Below are 27,018 nucleotides of genomic sequence, written 5' to 3' on the forward strand. Positions count from 1 at the left end.
TTCCTGATGGGATCCAACATATGCAGAGCTAAATGCACACACGCACACATATACACAGTGTATCTAATTCTATCTCAGGATAGTTGGGAAGGAATAAAAGGAAAGTTTAATTATACTTGCATTTGACATCCTCAGAAAATGCGACGCTGTGGTGGTGAAGGTAGGAAGTGACAGACAACTGAGGATGTGAGAAGGAACCATAAGCTCCAACTGTGAACAGTGCTGATTTCACTGTAGCTCAAGTACTAGAAGCCCATTTCATTTTGTTTCTAAGTTCATTATTACTTCTCCCTTCAGTGCCACTTTCGAGCTATTTGGCAACAGATATCCGGTACATTTTCAGCCATGGGCTGTTATTGCAGGAAGAATTACTCGTGTAGAGAGACAGAGTGACTTCCCCATGCTCACTCTGCCGCGTGCCTGGGAAGCATATCAAGGTCCTCAACTCTCAATCTTGTATTTAAATCACAAGATACATCCCCTTCTTCCACAATACTCAAAGGCATGGCTACAGTTTGCAAATCCCTAATTGCTAGAAATAATATCGTTACTTAAAATCCATGTGGAACAAAATATTTTCCATTATTCCTTTGATGAATCCAGGCATGTGTTTCAAGGCTCTTGCTCTGAAGTCTAATAGCTTCTCCATGCCCTAGTTAGGTCAGACAGGGCCCTATTCATAGCTCATAAATGAGGGGAGGATTTACGATCACCCTGACTGCATGGGACGAGCTGCAGGCAAGGCTCTTTCTGCGGGCAGGCGTGGATCCTTCAGTCCAAATGGCGAGAGGATGTGGGCTGGCTGCTGTTTGTTGCTAACTTTTCTTTTGGCTGCTGTTTCGGAGGTAGTAGTTACTTCAGTGGCTCCCCTTTCCCTAGAAGCAACCCTGGCTGAATGGGGGCATGGGGGGGTGCAAAAAGTCCTTCCCTTCGGAGCAGCCGCCCTCGGGATGGGCTGAGCGAGATCGGATGGGAAAACGCACTTCCACTGGGAAAGGGAGCAAGGTCCAGCCTGTGGCTGGCTGTGAGACAGGGCCCTGAGCTCATGGATGGTCGAGCAAGAGATTTGGGAGCTGGAGGGTGCCTGTGACCGACGGAGAGCATCACTGGGGCAATGGCACAGGGACCCAGCAGGGGCTCGCATCGGCAACCTTAATTCTGACACATCGTTTTATCCAGTGTTTGATTTTCATCTTAATATTCTTTGAGTTCCTGAAATTGTATGGCTTAAAAATATGTGAAAATTGAAAAAACGGAGCCAAAGGGATCTCTCTGCAGATCTGGAAGGACTCTCTCCCAGGGCACGTAGCTGCTGATTGCCTGCGGGAGCGTGGCACGGCCGCAGGAGTTGGACCCTCGCACCCACCCGGAGATGGACACAGACACTCCCACCAGAGCAGTTTCAGCTTCTTGGTGTAAATCAGGAGCAGCGGAGTCACCTTCTGAGCATCTGCAGGAGGCTACTGGCGTTTCGGTCCCAATTTTACACCTCTGCTTTCTCAGCTCCCTCCTCTGTTATCCCCAGTATCTCTCTCTGCTCCAGCTCCTGCTCACTCCTTCCTCGGAGTCCAGGCTCTGCCCTGTTACTGCTCTGCGCTCCAGCGACTGCCCTTACACTTGCCTCCGCTGGAGATTTAAAATCTGTGACTGAAAATTGGAAAGCAAACCCCAAACAGCTGGGATTCATAATAACTCGCATTTCTAAATGAAAAGTGAACTTGAAACCACATTTTTCTATTTAAACGCAGGGCAAAAAGAGCCCTTTTGGCTGTTTAAAAACACATTTTGAGTTAATGAGTTTGTTGATATCAACAAACTGGCATTTCTGATGGAAAAAGCCTTGAACAGCTTTAAGACACACATACACAGATGGTTTATATACCATGTAAGGGACTTAACCAAACGAAATCTCCCTAACAGTGAGACAGGGTTTTTACAAATGGCATTAAATGGATGCTCGCTCATCCTTTTACCCCAGATAAGTGTAATGTCTAGTGAAGCGTTCAGCTGAAAAGTCCACCCGAGGGGATCGTGCCTCTCACCCCTGGCCCCCGTGCCTGGATAGCACAACCAGAAACAACCTGGAGAGGCAGCGGGGCTATTTTCCTCCAGGGGATGTATTTCTGTGCGACTGCAATGCAAAGAAATAACATCATACAGGTCAGAGAGGAAACAATGTCAGGTTATTTTCTCCTTGACCAGAATTAACCATATTCTCCTCCAGTCAATCTAAGTCTGGTCCACATAAAAATGCTAAAAGCCCTCCCCTGGAAAAAAAAAAAAAAGAAAAAAAAATTATGAATGTGAATAGATGAAGCAGGAAAGGGACTCCAGAAGCTAAAGTCTTCCTTATAACAGCACACAAAAATCACAGGAGAGGAGAGGGGAACATGAAACGTCAGGAGCCAGCACCCTGGGAATGTGCTGTTGAGAAGGGGACAAGGGCAAGAGGTCCCCACTGAACTGCTGCCTTCTTGTGCTGGAGGCACGGGCTGCAGGGAAGGAAACGTGTCTTGCTAGCAGATTCCCTGCTCACTGATCTGCCTTTCAGCACAGGAAAAGTATCCCCTAACACTTTATTTTAATGGCTATCTTTCAACAGCTCCGAAGTCGTATGATGTTGCTAAAATATTTGTAAGCACAGCAAAGCATGCTTTAGGGCTGTGCGTGATTTCTTTGTTAAGGGCTTATAGGGGAGCTGATTTAATCATAAACCATCTCCGTTTAACGATAATAGTTTATGTTCGCATAGTTCCTTCATCTGAATGGCTACGTAAGGGTTTGGTGAACTATTCATGGGAGCTCTTTGTGTTTACATGCACACAGATAAGCACGCAATGCATTCAGAGGCACAAGCTGCAGCCATCGGTACTTCTTACTAGATATTTTATCAAGTCAGGACCTCTGTCATGAAACTGTTTATACAATATCCATAATAAGAGATGGCTCTCTGTCCTTATAGCCTTACTGTACTAGCTAGGAGAAGGGGTTGCTGTTGCCCCGTTTCCCAGCCAGCCAGCCACGCTGATGGCCGCTTACACTCCGCAGCAGTGGTGGGAACCAAAACCCACAGCTCCACCAGCACTGTGCTGCAAAGCTCTGCATCTCTTCATTTTTATCGCTTTTATCATTTAATGTTGGGGCCTACTGCTTACAAAGCACATATCTTTGTAGTCCATTTTACAATTGATAAATTGTGGCTAATCACCCAAACACTGTTCTCAGAAAACATGTAGAAACTTTATGCCTCTGAGCACTTTAATCTCAATTATTGGTTGAAATTGGCCAAGGTATTCACAAGTTTTAGAGGGAACTGACAGATATATACCTACACGGATGCAGAATTTAATGATACACATCCTTTTTTCTTCAGAAAATAGCCAAACAACTGTTTAACTGTACAGACAAAAAACCCCAGATGCTGCTGCAATTAGATTTGCAGGAGACTACATCAGACGAGGTTAGTTATTGCACCCAACAGTTGAAATAAATATCCAGCAAAGAGAGGATCTTTTTTTTTCTCTTTATGTATTCTGGTCTGCTAGGTCTGGTTGATTTTAACAGTCTTTGAAAGCAAAGGTGTGAGAGAGAGCTTGCAAAACTTAGTCTCACTTAAGTATGGGAATGGAGGTTGTTGGTAGGCTGTTGAGTGTCTGACTCAGCTTCTGGTTTCCTCCCAGGAGCCCTGATCGCTGCTTTCTTTGCAGACAGTTGAGTGCACTGGTTAAAAACGTGTATTAAAAAGTGGGAGGCATCAATTACTGGCTTCTACCAACGACTTACTGTGTCACCTGGTAAAGTCACTTAGCTGTGCTCTGTAAAAAAGAGGTGGTCCTACCCCTCAATGTGCAAAAGCTCCGTGAGCCTCTCATGAACAGCTAAATATTTTCCTCTGTTATTTTTTTCTTTTTATTTGATATTACACAAAAGCTAAGTTTTGCATCTCATGTTAGAAAAATAACTAAGTCAAAAGAAAACAGAGACTTCTGGCTTTTTCTGCTCGGGGCTTGTTACAGCAGGTGGTCTCCAAAAGGTTTCACATTCCTGGTGGTCTCAGAATAGAGCTGTAAAGTCAAACTTCTGGTTTCATTATAGGACTTTTTTTGCCTAACGTAGGGCTTGGCCTGAATCCCACTCCTCAACGCAGTGTGACCCTGCTGGGCGAATTTCAGTAGCAATCATCCAATTTAATGGCTATGGTCTGTGTTGACAAGAAGCTCAACATGTCCCAGCCATGTGTGCTCGCAGAAAGCCAACCATATCCTGGGCTGCATCAAGAGAAGCGTGACCAGCAGGTCGAGGGAGGGGATTCTGCCCCTCTACTCTGCTCTCATGAGACCCCTCCTGCAGTACTGCCTTCAGCTCTGGGGTCCCCAACATCAGAAGGACATGGACCTGTTGACGTGAGTCCATAGGAGGGCCACGAAGATGATCAGAGGGCTGGAGCACCTCTCCTACGAGGACAGGCTGAGAGAGTTGGGGTTGTTCAGCCTGGAGAAGAGAAGGCTCCGGGGAGACCTTAGAGCAGCCTTCCAGTACCTAAAGGGGGGGCTACAAGAGAGATGGGGAGGGACGTTTTACAAGGGCATGTAGTGATAGGACAAGGGGTAATGGCTTTACACTGAAAGAGGGCAGATTTAGATTAGGTATTAGGAAGAAATTCTTTATTGTGAGGGTGGTGAAGCACTGGCACAGGTTGCCCAGAGAAGCTGTGGCTGCCCCATCCCTGGCAGTGTTCAAGGCCAGGTTGGATGGGGCTTGGAGCAACCTGGTCTAGTGGAAGGTGTCCCTGCCCATGGCAGGGGGTTGGAACTAGATGATCTTTAAGGTCCCACCCCAAACCATTCTATGATTCTATATGATTCTATGTGTTGCTCAACCTTAATATCGCCTAATACAGGGATTTTCATGGGCTGGGAGCAAGCTTGTACAGAATTTGAAATCAATAAACACAGAAGACTGCTGTTAATTAGCATTAAAAAGAAGAGAGAAAGAGTAAATATTCAGAACTTCACACAGCCAGGGATTTTGTTCGTGAAATCCTCATACTGCCAGTCTGAGCCTAACCGGGAAGAGATTCCTGGCCCAGTAAAGGTATGCAGGGCAGTTCCAGTCTGCAAAAGCAACCTGGGAGTGGGTGCAAAGCACACCCTTGCAAAAGGATTTGGGGATATCTGTCTGGGATTGCTCAGAGAGGGAGATTTAAAACAATGCCAGTCCCACCACAAGCCTTCGCAGGACCCGTGTCGCCTATGCTGCAGGGATGGTGGGAGGACACGGAATTTCAGCGCTTGGCACCACTCCACGGGTCTTCGGGAGAATGAAGTGACACAGTGCCCTCGATTCCCGCAGCCGGAGGTGGGCTGGGCAGCTGGTGCTGCTGGGAGAGGCTGGGAGAGGCTCCGGGACTCCCCAGACGAGTGCCTGATGTTTCATCAGCGGCAGACACCTCACTAGACAATGCCGGTTCGGTGCAGGACAAACACATCCAGGGTACCCGAAATGTCCTCCTGCCCGACGGCCTTGAGCACAGCTGCACACAGCGTTTGTCAGATATAGCAGTTTCATGTACCTCGATGCCTAAACCCTTCACTGGGGAAAAAACACGACCAGTGCTAGGAATATCAGGTAGAAGTTGTGACCAGCTAAAACTGATTTGAATAGGACTTTATCCAACACTTTCTGTGATGCTGTAGATTTGCTGTAGATATGGCAGTACTAACATAAACTTTAAGTGACCACGTGTCCTCTCCCAGACTCTTACTTTAATCACTTCAGTGCAATCCTCACATTTCCCTATATTTCAGAATAGCTTCACCATAGTACAAACAGAAGAAATTTATTCCTGTTAGTATGCATCATTTTGCTTTCGACTGTCAGTGTTAGCCAGAGAGCGAAGCCCCCCAGACACTCACACTCAGCAGTGACAAGTTCATCTTCCTCTCTGGTATGATTTAGCCTTTTGGCTCATCAACACCCGACCATTCCACGGGCTCCCAGAAATAAAGCCACTGAGAGACTTTTCCACCGTGAACAGCTTCTCCTGCTGGCACTACACACGGCCAAGCACTGCCAGACTGGGAAAGAGCGTCAGGTCCCCCTGGGGCTGGGGGGTATTGCTCAGTGGCCGGCTTAACTGAAAGCTCACTGGGATGGAAAATGGAGCAGATTTTGTTCTTGATGACCTTAACCAAGTCACTTCTAAACCTTGTGCCTCTGTTCTCCTATTTGAAAGACCAGGATAACAATCAGGATGTCCTTTATAAATCACCCTGAAGTCTACCGACAAAAAGGCTTGGTAAGAGATAGATATTAGCATTATCAAACTCCTCATCCTCTCTTGTCAGTCCATTCATCATCTTCCCTTTCCTCCCAGCGCCTCCCAGCATTGCAGGCTTCACCCACATTAAAAGACATCACTCGGCGCAGCTCAGCTGCTGGGGCATTGACGTGGAGGGAGGCTATGCCAGCACCGTGCCGGGATGCCTGTCCTTCTCCCGCGCCGGTGGCTCGTGCACCCCGAAGCTGGTACCAAGCCCCGTGCAGTGCTGCCCCTCGACCATCGATGATGCTGGGATGGTGACGGGGTCAACCCTGTCTGCTGTTTGCTCAGGTGCTAAAGACACACAATCACATCCCACAAAACAGTGATTTCTCGGGGTCGGGGGAGTCTCCTCTGTCAGGAGAGCACTGCGAAGCACCTCAAAATATCACAAGAATTGACTTACCACCGAGTCAAGGAACCTAATGCAGCACTCGAGCTCAGGTCGAGTTTCACAGAACTGCCGAAAGAGAAGCCTTCCGATCGGCTGCTTTTCACATATGCTGCAGTAATCTCTCTCTAGAGGCAACAAAGAGAAGAAGAGAAGCATGAAAATGAGAAGAGCTATGCCTTTTGGGTTGGTTAGGAGTTTAAAGCATTGCAAGTGAGTGCAGAACTACAACCCCAAATCAGAACTGCTGCCTTCTCCCCACCACCATGTTTCAGGTATCCAAATACTAAGACTCAAACGAGAGAGGCTCAATTTTATAGAGCTGATGTTGGTAAAAGTCCCGCAAAAGCCATTCAGCTATTATGAAAAAATAATTTCACATTTTTCTGTGGTGGAAATATATGCACTCTGCAAAGGTACCGCTCAGACTGGTGGTGTTTGTGGGAATGTGGGGAGCAAATTACAAGTCCTTGAAACGTGAGTCATACATTAAAGGGTAGGAGAAGCTGGAATTTGTGGAGACCTTCCTGGATGCTTCCTAGATATGCACTAAAGTGCCCCTAATCTCTGGAAATACTCAACCCACTCTCTACTAAACAATTATTGCAAACTATGTATTTTCAAAGGTTTCAAAATTTCTGCTTTTTACTTGCTGAGCATTAACGAATAGATGGAACATATGGCATCTAGCTGGTTTCAGTTTCACACAGCACTCCTTTACAGAACTCTATTTCCCCTTAAACACCATGTTTAAATGCCGTTCCCCTGTGCTGGTGCATCCAGAACCATCACGCCCAATAAAGCGAAACATCCTTTACCCATCACAGGGACAACCTGCAGGAAAACATGGGAGAAGGGCAGGCACCATTAACTGGCATTGCACCAGTACAAATGCCAAGGGCTTTGGATATTTTTCTGGTGAGAGCAGCAAATCCCCCAGCCTGTTTGGAGCAGCAGTACTTGCTCGAGACACATTCCTCTAGAAGCACACACATGTCAAACAACATACTGTGTTTCCTTGAGCGTTCGTCTCGCCACCCTCCTCGCTGCCATATGGCACTTGCTGTTATTATGGAAACAACCAGCTTCTAAACACATAACACAGCACTGCAAACAGACATACGAAACCCACACAAGTTGTCAGTGCCTCGGTTACTTCTCTCTCAGGCCTGGAATCGCTCCTGCGATGTCTTTTTATTTCCCCCTTTGCTTTGGCCTCCTGCACCCTTCCGCTCCATCCACCCCAAGGAGAACATCTGCAGGCACATCTGCAGTAGGAGCTCGCCTTGGCCACGCAGGCACCCAGCCGAAGGGCTCTCTCAGCACGGGTCGCACCCTGGGGACCATGTGTTGCAAAACCAGGACATCCCTCCTGAATGGAAAATGCTGTGTGAGATGTTGGACGTGCTGACCTGTCGCTGGGTGGGCAGGAGCACCCAAGGGTGTATCTCGTAAGAGGAAGGAGGGTGCTTGCCCAGCGCTGCGCCTGTGTGCAGGTATGGCTTTGCTTCAGGAACCGGTCCCTGAAGCACCTACAGGGTGGTCGCTGGAGACATGGGTTGGGGCTAGCTGGACTGTGCTTTTAATTCAGTATGGTCCTGCTCTGGTCTGGTCTTCTGAAGCAGTCTGGAACAACGTACCAGCACCACTTTGTGGCTGGCATTGCCGGTCCATTTTGGATCAGGGTAACACTGAATCTATCCAGAAGATAATGTTTTGATACCCTCCCGCAAATAAAACTGGATTGAAATCACTGGGTAAATCCTACCCTGACCTCCAGTCTATCTAATTATCAGCAGCAAGCCCATGGCACTGGTTTGTTTGCATGAGCTGGAGCCTCCAGCGTGGAACATCACGACACAGACACGTACGGCTTGCTTGGATGCTGAGCAGCCTTGGGACCGTCCTTGCGAGAGGTACAAGTTTGTGCTGCTTGACTGAGTAGCTTTTTTAGTGAGAAGGTAATTGCTGAAGGGATGTGCAGACACGCACAGGGCTAAGGTAAGCAAAGGAGTTGGGAAAGAGCCTGAGTGGATCAAAACAGCAACTCGCAATGCCCCAGAGGCCGGCATGAAGCCAGAGGCTGAGCAGCTCAGGGAGGTCTGCAGGTTGAACTACACCTGTCTGACGCCGTTTTCTGCTACCTTGACTAATTCACTCTTCTGAGGGTATGAATAAAATATACATCCTGAATATCGGTAGCACACAGCCCGCCTGATGGCAGGACTCAAACCCTCCAGAAGCCCAAACCCACAGCAAGCTTCCTCATGTTAAACAGGCAGTGCAAAAAATGCGACTGTCTGAATTTGTAACAGAATGAACCACAAAGGAACAAATACATTAATCAGCTAGTTTGCCCTATATTTTCTCTTGTACGGTGCTATTTGATGCACGGTGACAACGCTTGCTGTACAAAATGCAGTTAGTTTATCAAAGTTGTTATGATATGGTGACACTCGCTGTTGGAGAGGATGCTTTTCTAACAAAAGGGCTACTGATACCAGCTAAATAAGTGTGCAAATTGCACATCCAATAACTGTACTTTACAGCATAACAGGAAAAGAAAACAAGCAGCTAAATACTATTACATGTGTGCATAAATGAAACATAAAGAAAAGATGAGCACAGACTTCCTCCTATGGTACATAACTTGGCCAACATGTGAGAAGGGTGACCCGTTCATAATGAGGAAAAAGGAAATACCAGAAATAATCTCTGAAAACACAAGAGTTCCCTGGAGCCATCCACTCCTCGGTCATGTTCGTTTAAGTGCTGGATATACCAATACAGACAATAAATACATGATGCAACTGCTTTCATTCCTTGTAGGTGACACAAAATATTTTCTTAGGCCCTGATCTTGCCATTGGCCTCAGTAAGTCTGCTAAAGGAGTCTGCTCTCAACTCCTGCTTGGGATGCACGGGCCCTGGAGTGGCCTAAGAAAGAAAAACACCTCTCAGCTAAGGCGGAAAAAAAAAAAAGGAGTGGGTAGTTTTATTACAGCAAGGAAAGCAGAAGTGTTTTAACAGTGTGGTGCACCCCGGAGACCTGGCTGAAGCCCCCCGAGCTGTGCTGACGAGCTGCTGCTGAGGGCAGGGGATGGGGAGCCAGGCGGGTACCGCAGCCAGGGGCTGCCTTGGGCTGGGGCTAATCGTCGTGTCGCCCTGGGTCCGCCTGCCAGTAAAAATATCCATCCAGTTTCAAAAGTTTAAAAAATAGAAAGAATGATTTCCTGAGGAAATGGAAATGTTAAACACTTGGAAGTGAAACCATATGCTTATGATGATGAAATGTAACTGAAACAGCTCTGAGAGCGATATCTTGGGTAGTCAGACTCTCCTGCTTCAGCGCAGTCCTGTTTAACACCTGCAAAATCACCCAAGACGGCGGTGAAAAGCCGGGTGGGTCAAAGCCCCAGGAAAGCAGTCACCTCTTACTGATGCCAAACTCGATTTAGAAAATATCCCTGGCAAATCATGTGCACATGCAAGTGAATTCTTTATCTTCCTAACAGAGTAACGATACAGATTAATATAGAAAAGGTATTACATAAAATGAGATCATAAACATTCATAAGATAAATAAAGATAAATAACATTTATTCTAAATTCTACTGACTCTTTTTTCCCTTTACTATGTAGCTTATGTATTGAAATACTTCTTTAAAGAGCACCCAGCACACAGAACATACCAAAACAGTTACACCTGCATACAGATAACACCATCACCATTCAAAGTCTGTGGCCTAATTTTTTCCCCAACAGATACTCTGGTAAGGTTCTGAAAAAGATATAAGCACACGCCTAAGAAAAATGGTCCTATTAATAAAATTTCATACTGATCAAAACATGCCATTGATGAAGTGAAAAACACAAACCAAGGTGATAAAGAAAGCTGCTGCTGATAAAATCCCTGACTTTCAAGAAAAAGGGGAAGAAAATCTAATATTTTAATTAGATAAAAACCTCCCTGTGCCTTGTGAAGATTTTTTGCTCTTAATTTCCCATTTAAATACCTAGCATTTTTTTGCCGGCTCAAAATACCACCTTAGCAATTTTGGAGAGAAACAGTGGTCTGCAGAGAAACTGAGTCCCCCCTCCTTGTTCACATTTGCAATATATCTGTGGGTTTTGATGGGTTAGTGGTGAGCTACAAAACTGGGTGATGACTCTTGGCTGAAAATCAGTCTTTTCTGATATTGCTTCATTCAGTGCAAACTGCAGGTGTCTAAGTGAGACTGACTGCTATGGAAAGTTGTACTTCTGTTTCTGGGCAGAAGCCCTCGTTTTGAAGGGCTACTAATCCAACACCTGCAATCAGGTGGTGAGAATTCCTCCTGTAGATGTCTGTGGGGCGGGATGAACTCAGTTTAAATCTCACTTTTCATGTCTGCAAAAGCCAGGAACACCTTTTTGGCTTTTTGGTCATTACTGGTGTGGCCAATGATTGCACTTACATACTATCTATTAAGTAGCATTTTATTTTCCAACATACTGGAATCCCAAGAGAAGATATTTCAAAGAAATGCATGGAGAATCACCAAGAAGACATGCACCATGCTGCTGCATGGGAAAGTTTGGACTTGGCCTCTGGATCTCTGCTCTCCTTGGCGTTATATCAGCCTGGATTAAAACCGAGTAAGATCCAAATTCAATGCAATTCTGCTGCCTAAAAAAACCTGCACACCCCCCCCCCCCCAAACCCAAACCAAAAAAACCTTTCTTAACACCTGGAAACCCCAAAGTGGATGTAGGAAGAATTAATTGTTGTTTTCCTACTCATGCTCAATGACCCAAGATGAGAACTCATCTTCCTTTCCCAATTTTTTTTCCTTATGGTGAACCAAAATCTTTCAAACGGACATTGTTCCAAGTCTATTATTTGTCTGCTGCTCTCTTCCTCTAGCCTGCTTTAGTCCAGAACAACAAAAAGCACAACAAACTCATGGAAGAAAGCATTCGAACACGAAGGAACCCTCAGTCGCTACGCCCAAGCTGGACAACACAGAGTAGCATCAGAGCCAGAAGGAGCTAGCAGTCGGTTCGTTAAGACTGTTCGCACACCAGAAGTAAAACTTCCTTTTTCCAAGGGGCTGAGTCCTGTCAAAGATTCCCACCAGCCCTGGGATGGATGGAAACTTCAGCTAGAGATGTCCCAAAATCACACGCCTCCCTCCTCATTCAAACTCGAGGGGGACGCTGCTAAAAGAGATCCTAACCACCCCAGCCCAAATGTAAAACCACTTCTGGATTTTTTACCCATCTCTGCTTTCTACATGTAAGCTCTCTTACAGGGACACACAATGAAAAGGAGGACAAAAGCAGGAACTAAAAGCAAGATTAAAAAACATGCAGCATGACTGAACTAAACAGACTCTCACAGCCCATCGTACAGCATGTGCACTTGGAGCAATTTCCTTCTTTTTGTCAAAAAAAGAAGACCAAAGCCTTTAAAGTTTACAGAATTGTTTTGTGTTCAGTCAGGGTACTAATGGAAAACAAATTGAGTCTTTAAACACTGAATAACTCCATTTAGAGCTATATTAATATACAGACATTTTTCATTTAAAACCAGAAAGTCTAACACTAGTGCTTATATCTTGTAATTTACGGCTGCTCTTCTCCAGCCGAAAGTGGAATTACCACTGTCTATGTATAAACTTAATAAACAGTACATACTAAACTGCCTAGTCTTTGAGGCTGATGAAAGTTGCTTCTTATCAAAGGACCCTTTGTGAATGCTTTAAAAGGATTTAAATTGCTTTGATTGCATTATTAACAGTGTCTGTGTTGCTCTTGTATTCCAGTATAATCTGGAAAGCTGGAACATCAGCTCTTGCATTCTACAAAAGATGGTTTTCCATCTCTAATAAATACGCTTCAATACAAAAGATAATCCTTGTGTTCAAAAGCAAGATCCCAAGGTGGGCCATGTTAACACTTCTGCAGACCCACTTATTACCTTCTGATTTTTTGATGGCCTTCCGTACTGGAGATGTCTTGACCAGTCAGAACTTCATAAACTTTGCTGGGAACCCATGTACTTGCAGTGAAAAACACACCAGGTTTCTTTCTTTGAGAAACCGAAAATATGGGCCCATTTCTGATGAAGAAACATAGATATTGCTGTTTAAACTGTAGAACCTGGCCAAGTACATGTACAGTAAGATAGTGAGGGATCTCCTTTTCATGGGAATGTTGCAGGAAGGGGAGGAAGCAACAGAAGGGAACTTTCTTGTCCTTTTTGTCCATTTTTTCTGGGTTTTGGGGGTTGTTTGGTTTGGATTTTTGTTGGGGGTTTTTGTGGTTTTTTTTAATATGGAAACCTGTTGTTGAGATGCTGAGGACTCTCCATTCGCCCTGTCTCCAGCAATGCATTTAAAAAGTGAGGCAAGCCAGATGGTTAGAGAATACAAGACAGGAATAAAAAGGCCTCATTTCAGTTAATTCAAAAACTCCCAGGAACTGTGGCAGTAAGTCATGTTATAAAATCCTAATACAAGCATCTAGGCTCCCGTGGGAATTCAGTTACCAGTACAACTAATATTCTGCGTCCTGCAGACCTCAGTGGCGTGCTGTATTTATAAAACGGGGCTAATAGCACTGCCCTACCTCATAGCAGCATGGTCAGAAAAAGTATATTAAAGTGTGTAAGCCCAGAGTGCTACTGGATAGCCCTGTGGCTCCTTGCTATTTACTTGCAATGCAAACTCCCGGGGCGGAAATTTAGTCCAAGAGAGCACAGCAGAGTCTTTTTATACGTTAACCGCTATACTGCTCCATAACTTCACCTGGCACTTCACAGAGATTAAAAATGACGACGTAGCCCCTGTCTTGGAGAGTGTTTATCTTGGCAGGGCCAGAGCTGCGCAGGTGCAGGACCGAAACTCTGAAGCCAAGAGCCGCGTAGAAGTTCTCTTGCTGGTGGGAAAAGCACACTCCCTCTAACAATAAATATTTCATCTGTTTTCTTTATTTTTAATAAAATATGGAAATTGTTACAACTTATGACAGGATAATGGCTTGATAGATTCCTTATTTTAAACAGCAGCTCGTCTCGGTCTGCAGTTAAAACCAGCACTTCATCGCTGTAGAAGGCTCTAGACCTTACATATGAAGCCCCAGGGAAGAACACATTTTTTGGCCTTGGTTGATTTTTTCCCCTTGAATTCCGGATTTTCTACAAAAAACTTGGAGACCCTCATCTATGCTGTTACAGCAAGCATTGCTTTGGCACTGGCTATCCAAGTTTAATTAATTAAAAATACAAATGAAATCGAGCTTACTTGAGACAATGGAATTACCTCAAACTGGTTTTAAGTCCTGCCAACTTAATTTTCTCTGCTTGTCAGCTGTCTTTTTTAAAACAAACAAAATTTAATCTCCTGATCATCGAACATCTGATGTAATTATTCAGATGCAGACAGTGTTTGCTTTGTATAACTTTCCTTATTTCCACTCTTTTCATGGTATTAGGCTACAGGGATAAACTCCACACATCACAGCAGCATTACACTGAAGATGGAAACAGTCCAAACCTTAGAGTTGGACCAATACAGAAAAAAATGTTTGGAGAATTTTGTAACAAATTCGCAGTTAAATACACTTCGGTGATATATATATATGGATCTTCTCACTTGTTTTTTTGAAAGCAGCTGTATTGAAGCTTTGCTCATGGAATTTTATTTGAAAGTCAAATCCCACAAACAGTTGCATAAATATGTTTGCACGAGTACTTGAACCAGAACACGTATGTGGCTTTGTTGATTTTGGATAAAGATTTTGGCAGGCTGGGTAACAACCTACCCACCCTTTCTGTAGCAGCAGCAGGAGGATCAAACGAGATCCTGTGAGCTCAATATAGTCACCGCACAGAAAAACACGAGTGGGGTCCAGAGCCCGGGGAGGGACCCTCAGCTGTCTCAGGGGAGACATTTGGTCACCCAGCCTTGTGCCAGGAGCACAGTCAAATGGCGAGGAGCGAACGCTCTGCCCTGAGACTAGGCTGCTCGCCAGTGGAAGACAAATTCTCTTCCTAACAAAATCTGAGTTACTCTGCCGAGTTATTCCAGCCCTCCTCCAACACTTCTGGTATCTTCTAAATGTTACTCATTCAGGCAACAGCATCCTTTCCACATGGGTCACTAATCAAGCCCTGAGTTGAAAAGCAGACTGCAGATACTTCAGGGTCAAGAGTAGGTTTAGCTGGAGAAGATGGAGCTTGCCATTAATGTTTGAGCCTCTTCAAATCACAGAAGGAAAAAAACATATTGTTGCGTGAAGCATGGGGTGCAGGGAAAGATGACAAATAATTGTGACAAATAATGAAGGCGATCTTTAAGCCTGCTGAAATGGATGGCAAGATTGACATCAGCTCCAGCGGGTCTTTGATCAAGCCTAGTTTTCCCACCTCCGTTGAGCACAATTTACATGAATAAAACACTCAGTCTGTCTCTCAGCTCCACAGTCAACATCAGCATGACAGTGGAAATGCATGCACCATGACTAATCGTCAGGAAATCTGGATTGTGAATGTGCAACGGGAATATTTTAAAATCTTTTTTTACCTGAAATTATTAGGTACCGTGTTCTTAAACACATCCTTTCTTTTGCATTTGGCCACCAGTTAGAATAACGGTGCATAGAAAGGGAACAAAAACCAAAAAAGAGCAGGGAGACAGACTGACTGACTGATAGACAGACAGATGGACAGGTATGTTACACTTCTAGTTAAAAAATTCAAACGACTAGTAGTAAGCTGGTTACCATTCCCATAAATTACACTTGAAAAGGACATGCCCCTGGATCAATGCCTTTGATGAAGTTTTCTGAGCACAGTGTTTGAACTGTTATCTTCACGGCTGGTCACAAAGCTATTCAGGGCACGGGCGGCCTTCCAAGCTACTTCACATTGATCACAGAAGATGCACCATCACCAAAATTGCCCAGCACTTGAATGTGGTGATGCTTCTGCAGCCCCAGGGGAAGGGCTGCCCACACCAGAGCCGTGACCACGACCCTGACTAGAAAAGGAGTTGCCCTTTTTCTTAAATGACTTTCAACAATGTCTCTGCAGCAAGGCCAGAGAAAGGGAAAAAAGCCCTCAAAGAAATATGAAAGCTCACCTCAGCAGCACTCTGGGAAATTCTGGGAACAAACACTTGGTTGTTCTCATTTTGTTCTGCTTTGGATCGAGATGACAGAACTGGATGATTTGTCCTCATAGAAGGTAGCTACTGACATTTTTTTTGTTTGTGACTTTTACGACCAGTCTTAAAGATTTTAACTGAAATACTGAACTTATTTTCTGTCTGGTGCTGTTATTTAGACTCCTGCCTGGTGATATTCTGAGTAATACGTGCTGAAAGAAAATTTCAGTAAAAGTTGTAATTTGAATGTTTAAGGTTATGAAATCTACAGAACTGTTGCTGTTGTACATAGCACAAAATAAACATCTCGATTCCAGGAAAGGAGACATCTTGTGAATCACTTTCTTAAGACGAAAAGACTTCTGCAAAACTACTCTTTGCCTTCTAAACTAGCTTGGGTAGAAACCAAAGCAGCCGTTAAGACTAAACTTTTACCAGGTCAATAAAATGGCAGAATGCATATAGCCACCAGCACAGTCACTCTGCGAATGCATATTTAAGCAGCATACGTTGCTGACAGGCACATAATAAAACTATTCATGGGGATTACTAACTCTGCATGCCACTCAATAGTCACTGCAAGTTCTAAACATCTCAGCCATTTTATTAGTGATCCCTTTAACAGAATACTAGATACTATTAGTTGTTACTTCATTGCTAAATTTACTTTTTTTTTTCCTTTCAGTTTTTCTCCTGATGTTTTGAAACCCCAAGCTTCAAATACAACAAAAGTCCACAATCTTACACTGGTAAGTTATTTTTCTAAATGTCAATCCTAACGTTTAAAAAAATTGCAGAATAAGCTCAATCATCAACCTAAATAATCAAAGGGACAATAATATACTGAAAAAAAATAATTGATCCTCAACAGTTTTAAGGGGTATCACTGCCCTTTTTGACAACACTGCTAAATTACCACTTAACTGGATCTTTTGCCCAAGTACAAGTGGTCTACGTGCAATAATACAGACAGTGACTTTGACTTGGTTTATATTCACAGGCTGATTTGACTGCCTGCTGAGTGACAGCCCCCTCTGAGTGGGTGTGATGGAGCTGAGCTGCTGAGTAAAATTGATATGAAGAGAGTGGAAAAGAGATTTTTAAGTCATTTAGAAACCCCAAATACACTAAAAGGAACTTGTGCAAAAGGGGGATTGCCAACAGAAAGTATTTTTTTCTCCTTCTTGACAGAAGTCTGCAGTACCAAGGATCAATTCATACCAAATTACTGAGATGGATGTAGAGAGCATGACAGCTGGTGTCCAGACACAAGAGCCATGAACAGTCTTACTCAGGTCTACAAAAAAAAAATATGCAATTTTAGAGAGAACTTCCTCTTCATTCTTCTGAAAACTGGGTTGTCATAGGGAAACTAAGTGAGAACTTCTGTAATCTTAAAGGCTATTCTAATACTTGTATCTTTTAAGTTTATCTCTTTTCATTTTTTCTGTCATTTCTTGGTTTAGTTTCACACTGTAATATGAATAATGTCTTATCCTTATAAAGTGTTTCTTCCCCATAACATTTTGTTTCCTAAATTTCAACATAGAACCCCAAATGTTCAGCAACACAAAATAATGGTGTTCAGATCTGCAAAACAAGCCCAGACTATCACCTCCAAAGCTACTGAAAGAATTTCAGTGAACAGAAGACAAAATTAACAAGAACTTCAGCTAGGGTTGCCTACCTCATAATTAGTGCTATGGTGTTTAGATGCTGAAAACATATTTAGACATCTAACTTCTCGCTTGGAAGATGATACTTGAACATTCCTTTGCACTACATGTTAGATCTGAAGAAATACATCAATAACTGAGATCCTAATGCATGTGTGAAGTGTTCTCCAGCAGCCTTCCAGCCAACTGCTGACCCACTCAGGCACTGCTTCACTCAAGGGTATCAACAGGAGGTCTGCACACACTGCTTGGTTAAATAAGCAAAGTATTAGAAAAACCCACTGAAATCTAATCCGGTTATCTCATAAACTTCTGTACTAGACTGATGCGTGGCAAGGAGTAGTACTGGTGTGGTAAGAGCAGCATCACAACTAGATGTCATTAGTCATTTGAGAAACCTTTCCCAGGTTATTCTGGTCAAGAACTTATGGGGAGGTGGGGTGTATCAGGCTAGAAGTAAGCATGGGCTTATTTCCACCTGTGGGAACTCTGCAACAGCTCATGCTGCCTTTTATCAGTTGGGTGACACTACTACCTTCTCTCTGTGTGAAGCACCAGCTCTGTGTCCATAAAGGTGAAGTGATGCTCAGAGATAAAGTGCTCTCAGGACCCTTTTCCTGGGGAAAAGCATCACTTCCAGGGGAGACACTTAGATTCTGGTTGCCCTTTCAATTCTGCCACCAAAAAGAGTACCCTCTTGTGCTTGTAACTTCATGCTGACCTCCAGAATGGGTACAGTAGATGCTGTAGATGGCTTTTTGGTGCTCAGATGTTTAAAGCAAGTTGTTGCTTCACCAGCAATATTCTGTGGCCCACCTGCATAGCTAGACTGCTCCTGTTACTTCAGTTAGTGAGTGCAACGGTTGCTGGGAGGAGTTCACAAAATATGGAAGTCAAGATTGCCGTGTGAAATTATACCCTTGGAGTTACGCAGATTCTCCTATTAGAATGAGATACAGGAACACTAAGTACAGTGAGCTAGGCTGGGAGAGAACCATCAGCTAAGGGTTAAGACCTACATTCCCAGGACTGAGGTGCACTGTCTTCTGAGTCCTCAGGTAAGCCCAGGAATTGCACAGAAGACAGGGATTTCCTCTTCAGCAGACACATAAAATGTACTTCTATGAAAGAAAAAGGGAAAAAAGGGATGGAAAAGAAGAGCCACATGGCTGATCTGAAAGGAAAGCATGTTTGCAACGACATTGAAACATTAGAGACATTGTTTGAGTGCAGTTCATCCTTGCAAAAATATTATCCTCGTCATGATGCCAAGGTCGGTGAAAGTATGGGCTACTTGCCATGGAAGTGCCGGGTATTTAGGCTAGACCTGTCATGGGGCTTATTTACTCTCTGCGCCCAACATTTCAGACACACTCAAGTGTAGTGTTCATGTCTTGGCAGGAACTTCTCATTCATGCATTTTCTCCTGGTCCCCTTTGAGGAGTCTTCCGCCTCCGACATTGCAGCGGTTGAAATTTCATTGCTTGCTGAGAAAACCAACACTGATTAATTTCATCCTACTTGCATGGAAGAGGTAAAGTATGCACGTCTGTAGCCAGGGACAAGGAAATCCCTGCTGCTTACATGCCACATTGAATAAGCAGCCCACGGTTGAGGCCATTGGACTTCAACAGTCTTCATTCCACCCGCAGGAAAGAAGCAATTAACCGTAGCAGCATGGGAAGCAAACAGGAAGTAATGCAACACATTCACTTTTGATTAGAGAATATTTTTTTTATAAGACACAATATTCCCTAAGGAAGAATTCAGCTGTAGTGTTACATTGACACACCCCAAATTATTAAAGGAACGTGACTGAGGTTGCAAAGTTAAGCCTCAAAACCTAGGAAAAACCTAAATTAAAGTTGCTTGTGCAGCCTGAATGCCATTCCTCACTGTGCGTGCGTTCTGGTACAGTCTTTAATTACATCACTGCAAACTGTTTTTCCCACAGGACCTTCGCCTCATTCAACGCACAGAACGGACAGTGCTTACTTAATGAGCAGCTATTCAGTATTTCATTTTCTCCTCTGGTTCAGTGTGTGGCCCTAGACTTTATTTACTGCACACCAGTCAGGCCTGCTCTGAAGACAGAGTGATTCATTTCCCCATGGACCTTTCTGTGGCATTCTCCACTGTAGCCTTTGAATACTTCACACGTATTCATGGATCTATTTTCACACCACCTCTGGGAGACGAAAAGGATGTCATTAGTCCAATTTTACAGATGGGGAACTTAAACATATGACGATTAAGGTAAAAAGCATCCACTGATTTGTGCAACTTGATTTTCTGTGTATTTAACTTTATAAGCTATTCTCTCTGTTCAGAGCCAATCTTCCATTTGCTTCAGTTGCAGATGTTAGTACTGAGACCCCAAAATCTCAAGGCAGCTACTCAGAAAATGAAAAATGCACAATTAGAGGCCAACTGTGAAAAACTTATTCTAAAAGGGACTTGACTGTCATCATGTAAGACCTATCCCTGTCCAGTTCCCTAGTGTGCTATTCAGTTGCTTTGGCCATGAGACCATTTCCTTTGATGCTGCAAATCCCTATTTGAATTTACCACACACCTTTTACCTCATGCAATAAATGAGTCAGTCTTCTATCCTCCTTTATTAGACAACGCAGTTTCATCCCCAGACTAACTCAGTCTTTTGAACTAACTGCATTAGGGCTCCTGGGGAAGAAAATTAAGCATGTGATATATACAGAGATATGAATTAAAGATGCATAGGCAGCATTAATTAAAAATCCATTTTAGGTGCTCATCATTTTAACACGTATTTTTGCATGTTTAATTTCCTAAGCTTTTAAGGAACTGGAAAACTGGAGAAAAAAGACTGCCATGGATCAACAGAGAAGCCCTTGCTCATTAGGAAGAGCTCGCACAAAAGGCTGGGAACTTTCGACTTGGCAACTCAGAGAAAGTCCTTTTATCACAGCTTTTCCTGAGCTCTTTCCTAAGTTTTCTTTGAAACAGAAACTCCAGCATGTTGACACCCATACTGACACCCATACCAGCAGAGCTGAAACAGGAATGTCACTGTATCCCCTTGTGCTGCTGGGAGCTGGGAAAGGAGCTGTAAATTGTGTTAGCTGATCATCCTCAGTTCTAGGGTCTCTCTGGAGCATGATTCCCCATTTTTTTTCTTTCATCTTCCCTCCCTAACTTCTTGCTATCTTTCCCAGCAGCACTGCTTCTCCATTGTAGTTCCCCTAAGACGAGCAAGTTCCCTCCAATTCTATGTTCAATCTCAATCTTTCTAATACCCCACCCATCTGATCCCAGGACGTGTCCTATACCAGCACGATAGTAGGCAGCAGTACAAGTGCGATATGAATTTACTGCATACTGGCAGCTCTGCAACAGCTCTCCAAGTGAATATCCTTTGGGCGACATCTGCTAAGACTTTGCATCTCAGTCTGAAGTGGCTAGTGTCTTTCACTGGAAAGAAAAGCATTCAGAGATCCTCAAGATGGGATCCTGCCCTGAAATGCACCCTAGATGGCCTCTTTCCTTTTTGACTAAGAGGATGTATAGGTAGATGGGTTGCAGCAAAATACAGTTAACCTTTGTGAACTCCCTCAGCAATATGCAATGTAACTAACCTCATCTGAAAATGGAATAAACTGTCTTGCACTTAGCCTGAATATTTAAGAGAATAGCTATAGTGGTGTTAATTCACCACTGCTCATTCCCTCAGTGGACTGATACTGCTTCTTTGTCTTTCTGATCAATCCTGGCTCCTACTTTCAGCCTGTTGCTTTTAATCAAAAAGAAAGAAAAGAAAAAAAAAAAGCACAGAAAACATCCAGCATGGAAAATTTCAGTCTACATAACTCTGGCAAAATCTTAATCTTATAATGTGCAATATTAGGCAACCTTAATAATGGATGGTGCTACCCAGCCCACTAATAGCAGCAACCCTTACTCAGAAGGTTTGGCTTTGGGAGGAGCGTGTCTTTATTATTTATTGTGTGTTACAGGGCCAGTTCTGTCCTGACTGCTGATGTTTTAGGACCTTGACCAGTGAGTATTCTCACTGAATTCAGAAGGCTTGACTGCAAAATTCAAAGAAGGTGCTATCTTTGAGGATTAAATGGGAATCAAAACACAAGCACCTTCTTTTTCAGAGATTTTTGTCAGCCTAAATAGATAAACATAAACCAGCAGAATATGAGGAAAAAAGAAGAGAGACTTCATAAGATTTTTGCAATGTTTTGTATAATTTTATGATCTGTAATAATTAAGCATCTCTATCTGCTTATCAGGGATTAATATTACCTTACTTTCCTTGAATTCCATTTAGTTCTCACACTATGCATATTCCACATGAGCGCTCTCTTCTTTCAAAATTTCTGGCACAAATATGAGCCTCTTTGGTAAGGACTCATAGCGTTATGAATGTCTGGACAGCCTGAGTAATGCAAGGCCATTTGGGGCCGAACCATTGACCACAGCTTTAACTTGCCAGGAAGGATAAAACACAAAATGTAAATTAGGTACTAATAACCCATTTTCCTTCTAAATCCTTGGTACAGATATGCAGCATGAAGAACAGATTATGTTTTGAGAGAGATTTTGGAATCATTTGCAGTTAAAAATATTGTATGGGACCTTGTGTTGTGGCCTCAGAAAAGACTGAATTGTGAGTTGTTACTGCTGCCCTTGAACCCACTTCAGTCAATGGAAAGTTTCATTGGCACCTGGATTTGTTGCTTTGGGTAGCTGCCTAGCTACCAGCAAAACCCAGCACATAATACTGTCATCAGGGAAAGAGGAATGTGCAGTCCAGCAAGCAGGACATGCATGGAAAAGTACATTTCTCCCAGCATGTTTTGCAATCTCCATGCTATTCCCTCCCCATCTTCCTTTCCACTGATCTCATCTGTGGAGATGAAGTCAAGAAGAAAATGTAGGAAGTAGCACTTGCAGGGCAAGATCATTCTACTGCCTCTTGCGTGACCAACATCAGCCTTAACGTAGCTTTGACCCTCTTAATGGGTCCATCCCCCTGTGAAAAACCAGACGTTCAGCTCTACCGTTTGTCAGTCAAGGGATCCGAAGGCAACTTGACGTTCGTTGGGTGTGTTTAGTTCCCACAATGAATTTGCTATTAAAGCTATGATGTTGCATTCTGCTAGTAACGGTTGGGAAAGAGAGTTATATGTTATGCAAGTTACAACACAATATTTCTGTTGTGTTGTTTTCAGAATACATATAAAGACATGTTCTTCATGTGTGAACTCCAGCCTCCAATTACATTATGTAAGAAGGCTCAAGTCTTCAGTTCCCCCCTTAGAAACTATTGTTCTTGTTCTGTTCGCTGCAACCCAACTATGAGGAAATGAGGAGTTTTCCTCTTCTCAGCTGGGCCCAGGACTATCTAAAAATATAACCTGTGGAACTAGCTTCTGGAATTAATTATGTTCCAGGTAAAAATAAACCTGAAATATAAAATGGCACGCCCAGGTACTTGGCCTTAATGAGATTTATAACTGCTTCTCCACCCCATGGCACACATCTCTTTGATGTGAAACCCAGAATCTTGCCACCTTTCAATAGGTCAGTATGCCTGACATGGCCAATTCAAGCCACAGTTCTACAGCTCAATAATTTCTATCATTCTTTGCACTTAGAAAATAAGATAATTCAATCAATAGTTTTAAAAATGAAATAAATACCTGGGTTTGGCCTGCAAAGAGGAAAAAGTGTTAGCAAAGCAGACTCTGTGGAGGAAGAACTCTGTAATTCATCAAGGTATGGTTTGGGTTATCTATCGGCCTTAAGTGGGAAGCTCCAGTGGGAATACTCAAGCACTCCTACATATGCATTTTAATATTGAAAGCAGTGTGAGTGGTGGGTACATCATACCAGGTACCCCACTCAGCCTCTTCACAATGGGAAATCAGTGGCTGCTTCGCTGATGTGAGCCTTAAAGAGAAGACAGGAGTAGATCTCTGCTCCATCCTTGCAGAATTGCCTTGCTGGAATAGAGATCTCCCTGACAAATCTCCCAAAGGAGCAAAGCAGGGAAAGTGAAGTCCTGCCTCCTCATTCACTCTTCCTGTTATTAATTTGTAACATTATTACTAATAAAGATTATTTTACTAATGCTAATGCCTAATCATGGCACAAGACCAAGATCATATGGAGGGGAGCACGGTGCTAGGCACTGAATAAACACAGAAAAACAAGGCAATCCTGCCCCGGTGAGTGGAAAGGTTTAGAGAATATGAATAAATATTCATTGCTTTGGATGCCTGTCGAAAACACCTTCCAAGCCTTTTCAGGTTCAACCACTACTATTGATGTAGCAAAAGGGAATCATGATTTATTCGGGTAAAGGACGAGACTCCTTAAAAACACACATTCTGGCAAAACAGAAACAGACTAAACAAGCCTCTTGAAGAAATACGCATTTGAGAAACTACCCTGATTTAAAAGATCTGTTTTTTATCCTTCACCCATTATGTGGACCTGTGGTACAGCAGCATGCTGGAGATACATCATGTGATAATTCAGGGACACTAAAGCTGTAGAAAAATCAACGATACTGCAAGAATAAGCAAATAAACCTTGAGATTACAGAGAAAAAAAGAAAAAAATAATCCACAAGGTCTGGTCTGGTGCATGCTATCATTATCAACGTGAATCATGACTTCATGGTCCTCAGAGGAGAGCTGGTGTGCCTGCCCATAAAGCAGGTCTAAGGGGCATATTCATTACTAGCAAAGGACAAGCACCACAGTTTGCTCTCATATAATGATCCAACAGTGGCATTTAAGTGAGCAGAATATAAACAGCCAGGCTGGAATTTGGCCAGGACACCACATTTAACATCCTACTCTTCTTAAGAAATGCCGAATAGGCTGCAATGTCCAAGCAGAGCAGCCACAAGTTTAATTAAAAGATGTCATCTGATAGTCCCCTACACAACAAACTATGTAGACCAGAATTTACAGTTCTGGGCAACATCAAGTGTTGAGTTGACCGTGGCTGCAACTGCCGAATGTGGTATACCACTTGGAGAACATTTGTTGTGGATGAAAGCAAGTGTATTTTGCCTTGGAGGGTCCCAGGTATGTCCCACAGGAAAAAAAAAAAAAACTGTCTGCAAAAGGCCTCTCTTCCTCCTTGTTCTGTTGGCCAGCTTCCCTTGTGTGCGCCATCGTGCTCTCAAATGAACTCACTCATAATGTGACGACAGCCTCCCCATTTTTGGGATACCAGACTTTAAATGAAAGGAAATTAGGGTGTTTGGAAGGTTGTCACCTTATCCTCTGCCAAAGACCAGGAGAATTTTCTTTCCTTTTTTTTTTTAGGAGCAGCCAAACCACTTTTGAATCACATAGTCAACATGGTGAGTATGGCTGACTTGCCTCATTTTCCCCAGGATCAATCTACGCAGTTCAATGAAAACAGTTTGTGCAAATGCAGGCAGCGGTTCAGCAAAGATATGACAGAAGGAAGACATAAAATTTCTAGCACACTTAAGAAAACTGGTTTTGGTTACTCTCATCAATCAAGACTGATTAGATCAGTAAGGGAGGCAAGACCTGGCTCTAATATGAATTAATCTGCCTGTGTCTCTCACAAATGGTATTTTCACTGAACAGACCCAAGACACTATTCACTTTGCCTTAGGTGCCTGTGTTGACACAGTCTGATTTCATCCATTCTGTCACCTGGTCCTACCCTTGGCACAACCTCACAGAAGGTACTGCAATACTCACATTTCTCTATTCAGATAATTCCCCTCTGCATCCGTCATTGTGAAAAGTTTTACAAATATTGCAAGATACTGCGAGAATTCATACAATGTCCACTGATTTCATTGGGAACTGTGATACTGTGGAGTTCTCCAGATTAGACAATTCACCTAATTCAAATAGTTTGCTTCTCTTTTTTCACAATTCAGCATCCTTGTGTGGCATTTAAACTTGTGTTCTTTCTCAGTTTCTTATCAGATTTTTCCTGTATTGTTCACTCCAGCCTTCACATAATTTTCTGATTAAATAACTGAAATCACCTGAAATAGAACATGTCTTTCAGCCTGTACTCAGAGGGGCCCAAAGACTTCGAAAAGCTCAGTTAGCAAGGCCACGGCCTTGCTTACTAAGCTTTAAATTTCCCTTGTAGATGTCCACATTTCAGTTGGAAAATATTTGGGTTCCTCAAATCAAGGGAAGGTAAGAATTCACTGATTAACAAACTCTGAGTTTGTTACTGCGCACAGCTAAGACAGAGACCACTTTTTACTTCTTGTGTCCAGTATCACATCATAGCTGCACAGCTCTACATCAGCCCAGCTATATTGAAGGCATTGACTTCATTTTTGGATCCCATGATTCTTGGTGTCTAGGAGTAGTTGGCAGCTGACTTCTGGGTAAGAGGAGTGGTTTCAAAGAGCTACAGTAAAGTCATTAATAATAAGAAATGCCTGAAATGAAGCCTTAAAATAGCCTTTCTCCAAAATTAATAGGGGCATAAGTTTTACTTGCTGCAAATTAGAGCCCAGGAGGTCCACGTAAGATCTACTTTGTAAGCACTCTATTTAAGTAGAATAGATCAACACCATGAAATGACAGCGCATGTACACTTTGAGAAGGCAAATGGCGGCATTAATGTTTTACTACTTATCTCAGCCTCATGCTGCCTGAGGGATTACAGTTTTTGTATGCACTTTCCATTGCCTTGAATTGGAGCATGATCTTTTACCATGACCATAGACAGCTCTGTCATTCTCAGACTCTTTAACCCCAGTCTGTTTGATTCTGGGTCTGAAAATGACCCAGAGGACACATTCCTTGTGTTGACTGATCACGTCCCCCAGGCCACAGATAACTGTTTGTGCACAGCAGCTCTTTCGGATAGGCCAGCTATATTTATTACAGCACATTGACCACATGGCCTTCCCCTTCTTCAGTGACAGAAGCTGCAGAGCAGTGTCAAGCACCGATTCTCTGACCCCAGGGACTTCCATCCACGTCATTCCTAGCTCTGTCTCACGTTTAGAGCTTTGATGGGAAAAAAGGTTCATCACATCTGGACAGCACTGGGTATGCTCTAGGGCAGCTGAGTGACAGGCCAGTCTAACATGATTCAGGGACATAACTGGAGCTTATAAGCTTGGGGTGAGAAATAAAACTGATTTACTTAAACATAATGAAAAAGCCAGCATTTATGAGAGGTCCAATTGAAGGGGGCTGTTTTGTCACCCAGGTTCAGGGCTGGGTTGGATTTGCCAAGTGGTTTTCTCTTTATGACTGATGAGAAAACTGTGGGCTTGACATTTGATTATGGACCTCTCTACGGTGATTCATGCCTCTGCCGCCTTCCCGCACACCGTCTCCCCTTTCGAATGACTGAGAGCAGCACGACGCTTTTCAATGAATTTCTCTTTTCAATGAATTTTCCCGGGTGCCCTGTTTGAGACGTGCGCCGCTGAGTCCCCATGACTGTCATTAGCTA

The 27,018-nt window shown here is 43.4% G+C and overlaps 1 protein-coding gene across 1 annotated transcript in view; it reads right to left on the bottom strand.

Moving 5' to 3' along the window:
- GRK5 (G protein-coupled receptor kinase 5) overlaps positions 1-27,018 on the bottom strand; it is a 97,602-nt gene that overhangs the window by 52,715 nt on the left and 17,869 nt on the right. Inside the window, exon 3 of the mRNA XM_010564685.1 lies at positions 6,729-6,841. Within this exon, the coding sequence (XP_010562987.1) occupies positions 6,729-6,841 (113 nt within the window). The remainder of the gene's footprint in view (positions 1-6,728; positions 6,842-27,018) is intronic.

This window comes from Haliaeetus leucocephalus, unplaced genomic scaffold (assembly GCF_000737465.1).
Source record: "Haliaeetus leucocephalus isolate CR32 unplaced genomic scaffold, Haliaeetus_leucocephalus-4.0 Scaffold184, whole genome shotgun sequence".
NCBI classification, from domain to species: domain Eukaryota; kingdom Metazoa; phylum Chordata; class Aves; order Accipitriformes; family Accipitridae; genus Haliaeetus; species Haliaeetus leucocephalus.